Consider the following 15,588-nt stretch of genomic DNA (forward strand, 5'->3'; position numbering starts at 1 on the left):
CCTGCAGCAAGATGGAAAGGCTGACCCTGTGCTGCCCTCCAAGCTCACATGTCCTTCTTTATTTTCTTCTTTCTGTCTGTCTCCTTTCTCTCCTCCCTCCTTCCCGCTCTCCCTATTTGCCGTTGGGGCATTCATACTGCTTCCACTTCATTCACACATTTCCCCACTCACCTGACAGCTCCCCTGAACCTTTGACTGCCGCTTAGAGCAGCAAATATACACATAACCCTGCACGTCCGACAGCACGGCTCCGCCATCATCGCTGCTGAGCTACAGCAGGTTTAACACTGGACAAGACTGAGATTCTCGCTGCAGGCAAAAGCTCAAAAGAGCCACCGACTGGTTTCCTACCATAAAAACTCAAGCCCCCACACCTTCAAAATCGATGCTTTCATATTTCCAAGCACTGTGCCAAATCCTTCCCACAAACCTTTTAGGTGGCCCTGCCCTGCTTACCGTCTCCAGTGAGTTTCTGGAAGCTGTGGATCTTCTCTTTGGCTCTGGTTAGCTGGTCCTCCAAAGAGCGTAGTCTCCCGGCGGCCAAGGACCCGGCTTCCGCCTGACCCTCTGGTATCCTGGGGGAGAAAGACACAGGCAGAGGTTGTGGTGGCTGAGCATGGGAGCGTGTCTGAATTGATCGTCGGAGGAGAAAATATCAAAGAAATATTCTTTTTTGAAAAACCTTCAGCTGAAATAGTAAGGCTGTATACGGGTAAACGTAAGTGATGACAATTTTATAAAGTTGGGTTTTGGATAACAAAACACAATAAATTCATAATGATGTAACAGAGCAAAGCAGCAAATCCTCTGACCAGATGTTTGCCAACACCTCCTGAATTTCTTATCAAAGAGTCTTTAAAAAAGTAATTAAAATTGCTGTCACTCATGAAGTAAACACCACTAACCTAACGTTAAAGTTACTGGACCCTCACGAAAACCTTGCAACATGTGATTATTCAATCTCAATACAAACTAGACGAAGATTAATCTCTGCAATCTTCGCAAGCCCCCAGTTTTTGCTTTTTTTTCATTTTGGTGTGGCAGCGCCATGGATGAATTATCTTGAGACAGACACCATTCAAAACCGACCACATAATATAGACTTCAATATTAACCTTCCCGAACACTGACTGGATGCACACCACTGGCTGTAATTAGTTTTTGCTCATGATTTGCAATCTGAAAAAAAAAACTGGTTGACTGTTTTGCAAATATTGTGAAATTCCTCCTACACCATCAAAAATTAAATCTGTCTCTCCATAAATCTGGGGAGAAATACAGCGGGCCACATGTTTGCAGCATTCCGCGTCTTTTACTTTGGCAGCGCCTCGTCTTTTTAGACGTTAACGAGGTGCAGGAGTTCCAAGAAGAAGAGAGAATGTTTACGAGACTCGTCCAGCACGGATCTCATGTGGGCTCATGCGGGTCTCATCTGGAGTCAAATAGTTGCAGTGAACATGCAGCTGTGAAGGCGTCTTTTAGTGTTCACCACTGAAAAGTCTAGTTCATTTGCTAAGACACCACAGTGCAGCCTCCTGGAGCTCTGTCCTGGTTTATTTATTTTGAGCTCAAGATCATGGACGGCTGCATTACATCATTGTACAAACACCCGAGCACTACATCCTTCTACAACATCCACTGAACAGTCTGTATAGAAGAAGGAAGAAATCAAAGCCAATGAAAGGATTAGAGCGGTAATGTTTACTCTGTACACGCTTTATATAGCCCAGGTAAAGGCACTGCTAACTTCTCTACATGTTAACAATGCTATTTCATAACGTTGAGTAATACATAGGGTAATAATAACTTAAAAATTGAAAAAAACACACACGTACATTAAATCTATTCAAGTGCAGTAAATATTTTCATTTTTTTTTTTGCCAAATATGGCTCCGTGATGAATAGATATGAAAGCTGTGAATAAGCATTTTCACACCACTGTGTAGTAACTGCTGCGTGCATGTCATGAAAACACAAACGAGCAATCGCTCAGGCACAGAACACAGAGTTCAAATCCGCCAAGGAGAGAAAAAGAAGCTGCCACTGACATTGTGCTATATCAGTTCCTCTACATAAAACTATTAAAAATGGAAAATGTTTGAATGCACAGGGGCATTGGTGGAGTGCTGCAAAGGCCATGTTAATGAGTAATCAAGGCATGCAAACTCAATTTGCTCCCTGAGTGAAGAACATCAGTCGCTGGCAGGCATAAAGATGAGACTTTTAAAGTTGCAGCAGCCCATCTTGCTGCACAACTCCCCCTTTAGTGTTCAAGCCCCGGTTACTCCGAAGTCCCGGCCTCTCACATCACTGAGCACTAACTGAGCGTTGTGCTTCAAAGCCATGGAAATAACTGAGGAGGAAAGGGAGGATATTTTCACTCTAACATTATGTAACCGTGTGATGGACAAGGATAAACCTTTCCATACCTCCGAGGCCTCACGGATATTTATATGAATGTCTTAAATTCACGCTTGTTTCCTTTGTGAAATCCGTGGGGCTCCCGTTTCAGCTGCACGACACAGATCTTTGGAAATTAGACCCAGGTGCTTTTCCTCTCCGAGAATCAACTCTACTGTCTATACTCACCGCTATGTCTGTTTAAACAATATTCAACGGGATCCCCCAAAAGGCCACACCCTAATGTGCTAGTTACACCACGCAACAGGAAGTAGGACTATTTCCTCAGTGACATCATTTCCCAGGGGTCTCAAGTGCTGCTAAACTTGTCATATATAACGCAGCGTGAGGACTCCCTTGAGCAAGGCAAAAGAAATAGTGCAGGGCAGCACAGGCTGAGGAGCAGAGATGTCGCACAGAGGTTAGCTAACAGAAACTGCTGAGACACAAAACACAAGCATCCTGAACCAAGATATGCAGATATAAAATATATCCAAACAATCAGTGGCATCAAACCCAGACACACACACACACAGGAAGGAGGAAAACACCATCCACAAATGATTCCTGGCGGTATCTCTAGAGGATCTGTAGCGGAGACTAGATGCGGCGGCAGCTGGATTCAACAGCGTCTTAATCAAACGATACCGAGAGGTAACAGATGAGGAAAAACTCTGACTCTGGGGGAGGCAGGGGGGTGGGGGTGGGTGGGGGGGTGGGGGGGGGGTGTACTGCAGAGTGAAAGACAAGCTATGAAAGCAGAGGGGGGTGATGAGACCCACCGGCACTACGCACCGAGTCGGAAAGCAGGTGAGGTTTAGCATGTAACCCAGTTTCCTCTGAAATGCAGCCCCAGCTGTCGCTTCATTGGCTCCCGCCCCTGCACCCAGTAACCGTGAAGTTCACAGGGTGATCAGAGGCCGGGCGGAGCAGACTGAACGGTGGGGGCCTAGGTGGCACTGCGACGCATGCATATTTCCGTGGTAAGATTGAATATACTGTGGTCGACTTCAAAAGGAAAGACCCATGTGCTGGGCTGGGGAAACCATACATATGGATGCCAATGTGAAATGTTCTGGGAGGTGTAGATGAAAGAAGAGCACACGAACACAATTTGCCTTTAGATGAAGGTGTAACTTTGATTTACTATTCCTGCGTATGTGCGTATATGTGCCATCACTCCACTGTGATGCATCAAAGACTTGACTGACATGTTTCAGCCATTTTCTGGGAACAGACTGTGTGGTGCAACAAACCACTTGACTCCAATAAGTCAAGCTAATAAACCACAGGAATGTGGCAATGGGGAGACACAAGCAAACACTACAAATTAGGGGAAAAGAATCAAATCACCATGAAAACCAGTTAGAACTGGTCAAATCTGGCCTGTAAGGAATGTTATGATTGAAGTTATAATAATAGGAACATTGAGGGGCCTGTATCAATTGTATTATTATCTCTGCTAAGGCAGATCCTTCAGATACGGATTGAAGGCGAATCCAGGAATTATTTTCACTTTAACATTGCAAGATGGAATTTTTAGAGAATTATGTGTGAATCTATCGATGAGTGTATGCAATTTTGTGCAAATTCATATAAAAATCTGTGACTAGTCGATTTAAATGTGGTTTCATAGGGCTTATAAGCTTTCTCAGCCGCTTTTTGTTAGCAAATAGGACTGGAAACCTGTAACTTCCTCCAATGTGGATAGCTGAGAGATGTAATGTGGCCTTAGCTGTAAGGTATATTATAATTTAAGGGGACTGCAAGGCCTTGGTGGAGGCATGTTCTCTACTGAGTGCAATTCTAGTTGCATCTGTTGTGTTTGCATTGCATGGAAACAGTTAATCTCATCTGTAAGAAACTGATTCTGAATGGTGCATTCTTGCCTCACATGCTTTTGACACCAGATTCAGCCCTAGTTGACATAGATGTCCTGACAACAGATCCCACAATGGGGCTAGTGTGTGTTTGTGTGTTTGCATGTGCTAGAAGACCTTCCCTTACCCGGCCTGAGCGCCGGCCAGGGCGATGGGAATTCAGGTCTGGAAGCAGCAGACGTCTGTTTGGTGGAGCCGTGAAAACCATAGCAGGATAAATGAGTCCTCTCACTGTCACCTTACATACGAGTGAGAGAGTGGCTACTTCACATTCAAACTTTACATCTGTTTCTACTGTTTACATTTAGATTTCCATGCAACTTGAAAGAGAAGAAACCAAATGAGTTTGCCATATGCAAAAAGAGCCATGTGTAGATTTTAATGAGCTAATGTTGCTAGACGCAAACTATAAAACACACAAGGGCACAGAGGAGAGTAATTGAGGTCTAATGGTCAGTGGCCTGCTCCATTAAAAGACAATTCTACTGAAGCAAAGAAAAGTATCTGCATCAATCTTGCCCTCCTCTCTGTCTGACCGTGAACCTGGTCATGTGGTACTGTGCGTGCAAGTAATTCTTTGCATTAGTGTGCAGCGCACTTAACACCATTTACTGCAACAGGTCAACTTAAACAGACGCAATCAATTCATTGATCGCACACAAAAGTCTGCTACATTGCTTTTTATCACCTAGTTTTTGATAGTATTGTACAACGCCAAACATCTCATAATGCTGGCACTGAACTATGCTAGAGTAAAATATAAAAACAGATTAGCGCCATGACTGTGGTCTCTGCAAATCTTCTTGCCCCCTGAGTCCTCATTTTCCATTTCCTCCTTGCTGCTCTTTACTTAGTTCAGTCCTCACGCCATCCATCATGCTCACCACTTCTTTGCCTCCCCTGCATTGCCCCCTCCGTCCCTCCATCCCTGTGTTGGCATGCCTGGGGGGATCGATCAGGTCCTCATCGCTCAGCCCAGCTGTCACTCTCACCCCTCGATCCCTCCGATGTTGCACCATCCGGCTGGCACGTGTCATTGTCTCCGCAGCAGCCGTGGCTTCGTGCCCGAGGTGACTGACAGCTGCGGAGAGGGCGGAGCCAGACAGACTGAGCAAAGTCAACCTCGTGCTCACCTCTCATTAATGCCGCTGGGTGATTGGTAGGTTGGCACGGTGCCTGTCAGTCAACACACTCACTAACGGCCTGAATAACCGAATCACTGGAGTGAATCTGCAGGCCAGTTGGGTGATACTAATTTGAATCAATTCAATTTACAATTTGTGATCAATAAAATAGTCTCTAGTGCAACAACACTAACCAAGTTAAACCCTACTCTAAACTATAAATCAGCCTCGTTGAAGTGGGTTTCTACTGCATAACATGCCGGCACAGAGGTGTAATAATTTGAGTTTTATTGGTTTAAATCTCTGTGAGGCCGCTCATGAAAAATGAATGCATTAATGCAAAGGTTGGGGTCTCTGGGTGAAACTTTTATTATCAAATGCCAGAGGGGTCATGCTCTTAGTCCCAATCAGATTCTGCACAACGTGTTAATCGAGTTGGGCATGCATCGAGATGGTCGATCGGCGAGTTAGTGAGTTGTTACATAGTCAGTCAGTCTGTGACAACCTGCTGGCTGGAGTCTGGCTTGGCACCGTGCCTCTGTCAGCATTTTGGTAGAGGGGGGAAAAGAGGAAGAGGAGGAAGGAGGTGAAGGAGGAGACTGGGAGAAGGCAATGAGCTGAGAAGGGAGGGGCTATGGCACGAGTGATGGGCACCTCACCAACGGCCTCTTTGCGTATATTAGGGTCCCAATATAAGGATAAAGGACACTACAGGATGAGGTGGTGGTTCTCTCCTGGGTCTGCCAGACAAACCAACCCCCTGTCTATGCCGATAGCTCATGAAGCTTAACCTCTGGTGCCAGTAGCCTGCTTTTTGACTCGCTGTGCCGAATACTTAGCTAAAGGTTAGACGGACTTGAGACGGCACTGCAGCGCGGGCCCCATAAACAACTGCTGAGGCCTCGGTCCCAGATCAGCAAACGAACTCAAGAACAAGCACCAAGCACGCAGTGTGTCGGGGACCCATCTGGACTCTGGTCAACTGAAAGCTGCACTTGTTCTTTATATGCCATGAATTCCACCTTTGTTTTTCCGCCAATTCTGAATAATTACCAAAGCAAGGGATTTAATCAGGGACCAGCTGTCTGAAGCAGCGTGTCCATGTGTTTTTTTATGTTTGTGTGCGCTGACGAGGGCCTCGCATCAAAGTGAATCTGGATATCACAGAGGAGCAGCAATGGCAACATCTGAAGCCTAAGTTCCCAGTTAATATGGCACACACCAGGACACACTACTGCAATCCCCGCACATGCATGCATGCTCAGAGAGGCACACGCCCGTGTTCAGACCCAGTGTTTAATGTGTAAAGAGGAATGCCGTCAGTGTGTGGAGATAAGAGCAACACCATCTGTCTCTCCATTACACATAGCTTGATTGCGTGAAAGACACCGTGTGGTAAATGGGCTTGTACAATGTGCTATTGTCTGCCAAAATAACAAGAGTGTGACAGTCAATCCATCTGTCTGTCAAACGCAGCCTCTCTGACACTACTGATCAGCTTTTGATGAAACTTCGCAGCAGCATTTGTTTAACTGTATGTCACACAGAAGGAGCTAATTTAATCAGATGCTGATTACATTTTCACAAAACCAGCAGAAACAATCATCTCATTGCTACATTCTGACATTTGTGAAATTACTCTGATTGGACTAGCGGGGAGCTCGAGGCTGAATCTAATTGCTGGACTTTGCAAAAATCTAAGGGAGATGATGTATTGCACTACAGCCCTTTAAACTTTAACGAAAGGCAGAAGGATACTGAACAGGAAAGCATTACAGTTGTAGCTTGTGCAGTTATGACAACGTTTTCTGAACTTTGATGAAACATCGTCTGGACCCGCAAATACAAATCAAACTTGAAAAGACTATTCTTCTTGTAGTTACCTCTGTTTGGATTTGGCACCAGTTATGAAAAAGGAGAGCACATCCAGTATATAAACATTCCACTGGTTTCAATCACAGTGTTCCAATTAGTATTCAGGTTTCACAAATACAGGTAATATCCACACCAGGATATGATTTTACATGTGCAACCAACCAAAAAAATACATACTTGTGGTGTAACACAGCATTTAATGTTACCTGAGCGATTCGGCCATGCGCCGCAGGTCTTCATTCTGCTGCTTGAGCCGCTCTAGCTTGGCCAGGATCTTGGAGAGCTCCCGGCTGGACCGCTCCGGATGGTCGCTGTCCCTCACCAAGTGGCCGCCGATGTAGAAGAGGAGTGTGCCCCAGGCCAGCAGCACCAGGGTAATCCAACGCCATGACCCCGCCCAGGGCCGCATGGTTCAACCACGCCCACCCTTGAAAAAGCCTCTTGGTGTGCCTGTACACCCACCGACCCACCGGCCTGCCTGCCGGATGTGCGCACACACTCTGTGCCCCCGTCACCACAAGTGCCCCAGCATCAACCTTGGCATCGGCATCTTTGCAGGGGGCGGCACTCAGTAAATGACGGATGAGAGGGAGATGCGTGCAATTGTGGCTCTGGAGTGTTTGATAAAAGGCAGATGGTGTTTCTCCAGAGATGAACTAGTCCTTCCTGTGTGTGCTAAAGCATGGCTAACATGGTGAGAAGTCTGTGTTGTGATGGCGCGATTGTCGTCTTCTCCCCTCCACCCAGGTCCGCGTTGACCCGGGTTTCTCCCACACCGTCTTGTTGTTGCCTTCCAGTCCCACAGGATTCTTCTATTGGTGTTGCATCCTGTTGAATCAAAGAAAGACATGGGAGGTTAGATGAGCTTATTGCATAACGTTTGTCTCGTTCAAACAGTAGCAAATGAAATCCATTTGAGGAATGGGCCAGCAAGCCGGCTTGACGAATACTATAAATCATGTGACGTGCCTCATATAGTGCCACACAGAAAGCGAGCGAGCACAGAGCAGGGCAGACAGAGGGACAGATACAGCCAAGATGCCACTGACTGGTCCTGACATAACCCTGTCTCAGCAGCCTACAGGATTGATCAGCATGACACTGCAATTTGCATTTACATAGTGACGTGTAGTCCCTGAGCTGTGCTGCAGTGCTGTCGAGGCAGGACAGGGATGTTCCACTTCCACGTCCTGCCGGCTTGCACATTACACACAAACACACTTGTTCCACACACAAACGCACACACCCATGTCTCTTGAAAGCTCTCTCACACACACACCTAGAGAAGCCACATCTTTTATTTCCCGAACAACCCACACTGCCTCCTCGTCCACAACCTGATACAACACATTTCCGACACTTTCTCCCCACACTATTATTTTAAAGCCTGGCGGTTAATGGATTTGTTTAGAGACAACTAAATCCCACAAAGTTCTCAAGTATTTGTCTCCTTCCTGTGAGCTCGCTGCCTTCCTCGTTGCCTACGTGACAGAATGCAACATTGTCAAGGTGATACTGTGAGATCAATGGAACAGGGAGACGGAAAAAATCCCTGGATCATCACTTCCCTTCATCTCAAAGCAGTGGGGGAGACAGAGATGGACTCGTGCCGGGTTTATGAAGAAACCTTCTCTGTCAACTCCTCAACGAAGCCCTACCACGCAACTGGGACCAGTCGTGCGATGAAATGAAGACTGGCAGGTGTGTGTGCGCAACATCCAAATGTGTGTGTGCGTGCTATTATCTTCGAGTATGTACCACGGCACACTGGAATTATATCAGGTATCTTAGACTTTACCAGAGTAGTGGTGGGGTTGAGTGACGTGTTGCTGTTTCTCTGGTGTTTCTGCCTGAGAGTGTTCAAGACAGAGAAAAGTGTTCCTGCTCCTCCTGGCAGCAGAGGAGTGGGTTAGCTGTAGCTCATCATGTTTACCATGGCACAATATTGTTATGTAGGACATAAAGGGTTCCGTGCTGTAATGACGTTCATGCTTCACTGGTGTAAACTGCCCAGAATACAACAGCTGAGATCACTAAAACAATGAGGAGTAAACTATTCCCCTTTCATTTCTTATTGAGTGATATGGGATTAGTGAAATCTGTGCAGTCGCCGCTTCCTCGTCCGTGCTCCTGTTGTGACTAACCTGGGTTGACACGAGGGTGGCTCCTCTTTATTCATGCAGCACAAGGATGTGCTGAGCTGTGTTTTATTATGGAAAATAAGAGCTGTGAGAGGGCAGCACTCCACCAGCTCTGCACAACTGGGACTCCAGTAAAAAGCAGGCTGCAACAACTCTCGTCACTATATTTGATGAGCCATAATGATGTTTGTGCTCAAAAAACTAAAACTGATAAATATAAAAGAGTTGAGTGAGGCACGCAACTGCGACCAAGTAGGATATGGGTTCTGGATATACTTGAAAGTCAAGCCACGCTAATAATACATTACTAGCATATTAGTATATTAGAACGGGAGTGAGAGACAATTACGCATGTCCAAAATCTCTGCTCACCCACACCAGAATCCTTTTATTCCACGGGCTGATTGGACCTGATCAGGATGAAAATGTGTCAACTGATCAGGATGAAATTTATGATGTGACAAAACTCTAAGTACCAGTAAGAATGAAACCGCTCAACAAGTCATACCACCCAAACGGGTGATAAAAACTTAACAGGAGAGTGGAGCTGTCAGTCAAACCCAATTTATCAACACCAGCATAGTCCTAATGGTCTACCTGGTACACTGCCAAAGCTAATAATGCTAAAACTTGCTGTGTACGTAACTATAACACTGTCACACAAAATAGGGCCGTGCAATATAGCATATCGTGCGACAATAAAAAAACGTTTTTTACTCCATTGTGCTGCAAATCAAATCTTTATTCTTTACAGTAAAATTTGTCATGATTTGGATGGCAAGTTTTCTGTTGTTCCACACAACATGGATGCAGGCTGGAAATCTGCATGAAGGTAACACAAATACATAAAAATGGTGGAAAGTGAATGTGCCTAAAAACGGGCTAATTTTGAACAGAAGGATTCTGATCATATGGAAAGTCTTACATGGTCTGAAATGGAATTCTTTATCAGTTGCTCCAACAATGCATTTTCACAAATTTCCCAGGAAATAATTCATGGGTCTTGATGAAAAACATACATATATAGGGGACTGACCTATGGATGTGTGCAATTTGGTGCAGCTTGATTGAATTTAAGGGAACTATGCTCCGAGTGCTTTTCTAATCTGGATATGAAATGACCTCCATCTGGATAAAAGGTTTTGGTCATATTGCACAGCTCTACACTATAGGACATGGAGCTTCAAATAAACAGAATATTTAAAACTTGTACTCCACCTCACAAGGTACAAATCCTGAAGGATGACTACTTGATTCTGTTTTTCTTTGACAATTATCAACTCCAGTCGATGGCTTCAGAAAACGAGCGAAGTGAGGTTTTACTGTTCATTTTCAATGGGCCTTTCAGCTTAGCCTTGGTTGTGGTAAAGTCGCAAAGAAGCAGGGAAACACGATCACGGCCCCTCATTCAACAGCTTGAGATTGCTGCGTTGTAACTAAAAGAATGAGGAGACATCTATCGAGCCCCGTGTCAGCAGAACGTGGTCTTATTAAAGAGAAAATGATACTCGACTGCAATTTATTCCACTGATAAAGATTTGGCAGTGTAATATTCCACCAGAGATACGGTAGCCAGGGAGCTGATTTTTGCATTTTCTTGAAAACTCTCACATCTGCCCTCGAGTTGCCATGAACACAGGGCTACATACATGATAGAAATTATAATAATGTCAAAGTTCCCTATTGTGGCTTGATCGTTTCCAAGTTGTACCAGTGACAGATGTGCTGACAGAGGATCTTAGAGAAATTGTTCATATGGTACCTCTTTTTTATTCGGCTTTCTTCCAAGTAAAGTGGAAATATGATTGCCAAGCCTAAGCTACTCAAGACAGAATGAAATACGTGACTGCTTCCTTTCGAATGCGCAGTCCTCTAGTACTTTATGGGCGGAGGGAATAAGCAGGCCTATGCTGTTCAGAAATTGGACCTCTCATCTGCACCACCTACACACTCACTCCCCAAATCTTCCCGTCAACCTTGAGTTTCCAGCATCATCACTCATCATCTTTGCCCTTCACGGTGCCCTTCATGGCTCGGAGGGCAGAGGCTGGCATGGTACAGGTGGAACTACGGGGCGGCCTGTCAGCGCTGCCACAGAATGCCCCTGTGCCGCAGCAGCATGCAGGAACCCGAGGCATCAGCAGAGACGACCTCTTCTCAGTGCTCAACGTGACTCAGGCCGCAGCAAAGGTCACATGTCAGCGGGTTCCGGCCTCCAGGCGGTAAGCACTGCGATGAGGCCCACCACTGAAGGACAGCTCCCATTATTCCAACACGGACATTACAGGTTGAGGACAACTGGAGGGGAGCCCTGAGGTGTATATGTAACGTGGTGACATAGATATGATGTGTTAGTGTGCGTGTCTGGAAACAAACAGAGGAGATCAGGGACAAATACAATGCCAATGGGAAACAAAACAAAAATAGAAAAAGGTGTTTACACATCTGTAGTTACAATCTTATCTAGTTGACGAATGAAGCTGAATGTGACCTATGACTGTGGAGCAGATGATTATTTGGAAGAAATAAAACGTTCCACCTCACCAAGGGGCAGCTCGCAGGTGTATAAATAACTGAAACATCAGCTGCCACTGGAATCTTTTAAACCCAACTCTCTCTGAGAAACACAATGCCTTATTTAAAGCCATAAAGCCACACTCATTTTAACCTGATGGTTGCCTGGTGTGGAAACAGTTTCCAACAAATGGTCACCGAGCAGCTTTACTCGTTATTTTCTCAGCTGGTCCGGGGTTCAAGCCAGTGACCTTTCAGCCTCTAGCCTTGTTCCCAAGGGATGGACCACACTAGTATCAGGAACACAAGGCTTGACACATTTCAACACTTCTGGAGACAAAAAAATATAAATCAGGAGATGGCACTTAAAAACTGATCAAAATGTATTTATTCCACAAAAAAGCAGCAACATGGGAAAACAACACAGATGCTTCAGGGAGGAGGACTGTATCCTGAAATGTTTGTTTCCTGCCATTTGCAACAAAAACATCCCGATTAAATTTGGAGTGTGACTCCGTGATTTTTGCAATATGAATATCAGCAAACATCTGACTCACTCAGCAGCAGAGTGCTCCATCTCCCAGCGCTCTCTTTTCGCTTCTCAGCTGGCTCAGAGCCGAGATGCAGAGACACCCTTCGCTTTTCGGGCCGCTCCGGTGTTTTATACACAGATACACACACAGATGTGCGCCCTCACACACATACAGGAGAGCAGTGAATATTTCATGAGCTGCTGTTTACTTTACAACATTTCAGAGCTGAATGTGCAGGAGTCCATTATCTTGGGCTAAACAGCAGAGTGGAAGCCTGGTGTGGGGGACAAGCTAGGGGAGAGAGAAGGCAGCAGAGGGATGGCGAGCCGAGAGAATAAAACGCATGACATACAAAGTGCACCATACTTATTGCAGAAAAATGGACAGATAATGGATTATTTATCTATTCCATTATCTATACCGCTTATCCTTTGAGGGTCTAGAAGGGGGGGGGGGAGACGACATGCAGATTAACCCTAATCTGCATGTCTTTGAAAGAAACTAGAGTACCCACAGAAAACATGTAAAGAACATGGGAGAACTCAGAATGGAGGACATGCAAACTCCACACAGAAAGACCCTGGCCTAACTGGGATTCAAACCGGGAACCTTCTTGCTGTGATGCAACAGACTGTAGCACCATGCTGCTCTAAAAACGTAAACCGAAATGAAATCAAGGAATTTATAGAATAATATGTGCATTATTGGCACAGAAAGGCGTTCTTTAAAAACAGCATTCAGGCCACCATACAAATATTTGTCAGCTCCCTTCAAAGAGGGTCTTGTTCTCAAAGAGTGACACACTTTCATCATCTGGCACCAGCCGTCTGCGCAGCTCTCCCTCTTGAGCACTGAAGCCAGCACCACCTCGTCGCAACTTTGGGATTAAGTCTCGCAGAAGTGGCTAAAGGTGTCAGAGAAGTTCCAGCCATGCCACCGCTGAGCCCGCGGTAGCTTGGCATTCGGTATCAAAGCCAAGCACACAGCCTTTCCTTCAAGGTTATCTCTGTGGAGAATTCGCTGACAGCAGGATACACATGCACACGGAATCACACGTGCACACGCACACTCACACGGCGACACACAGATAGGCAAACACACCCACACACACACAAACAAACTCTTTGGCTCTGCTTCTATGTGTGTGTGTGTGTGTGTGTGTGTGTGAGGGAGAGAGGGAGGGGGTGCGATTTGTTTGTGCTGATGGTTTATGCAAACAGGTTTTTAATTGGGATGGAGGAACATGTGATTAGCAGTAAAAACACACCAATCATTCCTCTGTTTTATTACTTTTTATGCCCAAATAAAAATGTAGGCCTGTGCAGGGGCCACAAAAACCCAATGTGTCACCTGACGAGTGACAGCCTACCACGGAGCTTAGAGATGTGGTCAAGGACGGCATTGTAAATTCACTGTGTCAGAGAGGGTCATTGAGAATGACTGGAAAAGAGCAAGAGCCAGTGCCACTCAAGCAGCTGCATGTATCATGCCTGGAGCACGGAGGACATTAAGTGTCAAAGTGTGTGTGTGTCAGTGTGAGAAAGTAAGAGTGTTGATTCAGGCATAGGAGAGTTGTAAGGAAATCTTGAAATCAAGCATCATTACAAATTGATCCTTTACTTTATGCAAAACAGCGTTGATAAAAATATATTCCTCTGAAAAAGCCGCACAGAAACTTGTCCATCCTTATTCATAAGAAACAGAAAACCACATCGCTTGAGCTATATGCCTGCTCAGATCCACACACAAGGACGCACACACTTCCTGTCTGTTCCAGTTTCTCTTCCTCATAATGAGTCCCAATGACGGCTGACCTTTCCCGGCCGGGGGTGCCCGGGACGAGCTAGAGAGGTGGAGGCAGTGGGGGAGGGAGGGTGTCGGGGGGGGGGCTTGCGGTGACCTCATACAGAGGGTGCCAACCTTCATTCGGTCACTTTAAAGCGGCTTAATGAGTGTGTGAATGCTCACGAGGAAAAGAGAGACTGAAAAGTAGGAACAGTAGAAGTATAAATCAGGAGCCAGAGAGGGAGAGGAGGAGGAAACTGAGGACAGGGAGAGAGAGCAGCTACTGTTACACTGTGCTAAATTGTGTGATTTTTATCTTCTGAATATGCGGTGACGCATAATGCGATACGCCCAGATCCACTGAATATGAATTTTGCTCAGATTACAATCAGACCTTTGAAAGAAGACTTGGAAGTGGTCAGGCTCACATTGTGATAACAGCTCTATGTAATTTGGCTGCAGTCCGCAATGAGCGCGACATGAGGGAAAAGGGGTGCTTTAATATTAGTGTGATAGTATAACAGGCATTTCCAGGTTAAACATCGGCTGCACGGCTGTGTTAGCCAGTGATCAAATATCATGAATCACACTGAAATGGACTGTAACCACAGTTTGGCAGGAAGGTAAAGAGAGTGAAATCAGAAATGACACCACATTGAGAACAGACAGAAAGAATGTGCCAAAGCCGGCGGTTACGGGGACACCAAACCACAGAGGAGGACAGTGACAAAAAATTGTCCTGATCTCCTGTTGCAGTCCTCCATTAAACCCATGATTGAGGAGAACAGGGGGATTCGGCTAGCTCTCGAGCAATGAGTTACATTTCCAACACAATAAGCAGTGTACCATACTCCTGAACACTACTAACCTCACTCATCTTCTGCGGCAGAATTTACCGTCAGTGGTTAACTCCCATTATATCCTGGCTCAGGGCAAAAGTGCCCTCTCCAAGGCCAAGGATTAAATGATACAGCAATGACTATGGAAGGGTAAAGATGGAGAGAGAGAGCTGTGGCAGAAGAGAACTAGGCAGCAGGAAGAGGAGAAGGGAAGAGAAAAGGGACAAGAATGCCCAGACAGAAAAAGCTCCAAGAAAAAAATAGCCATTGAAAGAGAGAGGGGAAAATATGAAAATGTGGGAGCCAGGGAGGTGGTAATCAGAAGAAAGATGGCGGCTGTAGATGCAGAGACAGAGGGAGAGAATGAAGAGTGTTCCCCCCCAAGGGGCTCGAGTCCTGACTAATACAGAGGAGGAGTTCTATAAACAGCAATAACACACAGCTCCCACCGATTCATCGTTCTCTGCTACATTACCTCCATTCTCGTCTTCAACCTT

General features: G+C 45.7%; 1 protein-coding gene across 1 annotated transcript in view; it reads right to left on the minus strand.

Moving 5' to 3' along the window:
* The window catches only part of fut8b (fucosyltransferase 8b (alpha (1,6) fucosyltransferase)), a 79,799-nt gene that overhangs the window by 30,058 nt on the left and 34,153 nt on the right, over positions 1 to 15,588 (minus strand). The window contains exons 2-3 of the mRNA XM_034579937.1: positions 7,486 to 8,107; positions 457 to 575 (exon numbers count right to left, since the gene is read on the minus strand). Coding sequence (XP_034435828.1) covers positions 457 to 575; positions 7,486 to 7,688 — 322 coding nt within the window. The 5' untranslated portion in view covers positions 7,689 to 8,107. The remainder of the gene's footprint in view (positions 1 to 456; positions 576 to 7,485; positions 8,108 to 15,588) is intronic.

The sequence above is a fragment of the Hippoglossus hippoglossus genome, chromosome 24 (assembly GCF_009819705.1).
Source record: "Hippoglossus hippoglossus isolate fHipHip1 chromosome 24, fHipHip1.pri, whole genome shotgun sequence".
NCBI classification, from domain to species: domain Eukaryota; kingdom Metazoa; phylum Chordata; class Actinopteri; order Pleuronectiformes; family Pleuronectidae; genus Hippoglossus; species Hippoglossus hippoglossus.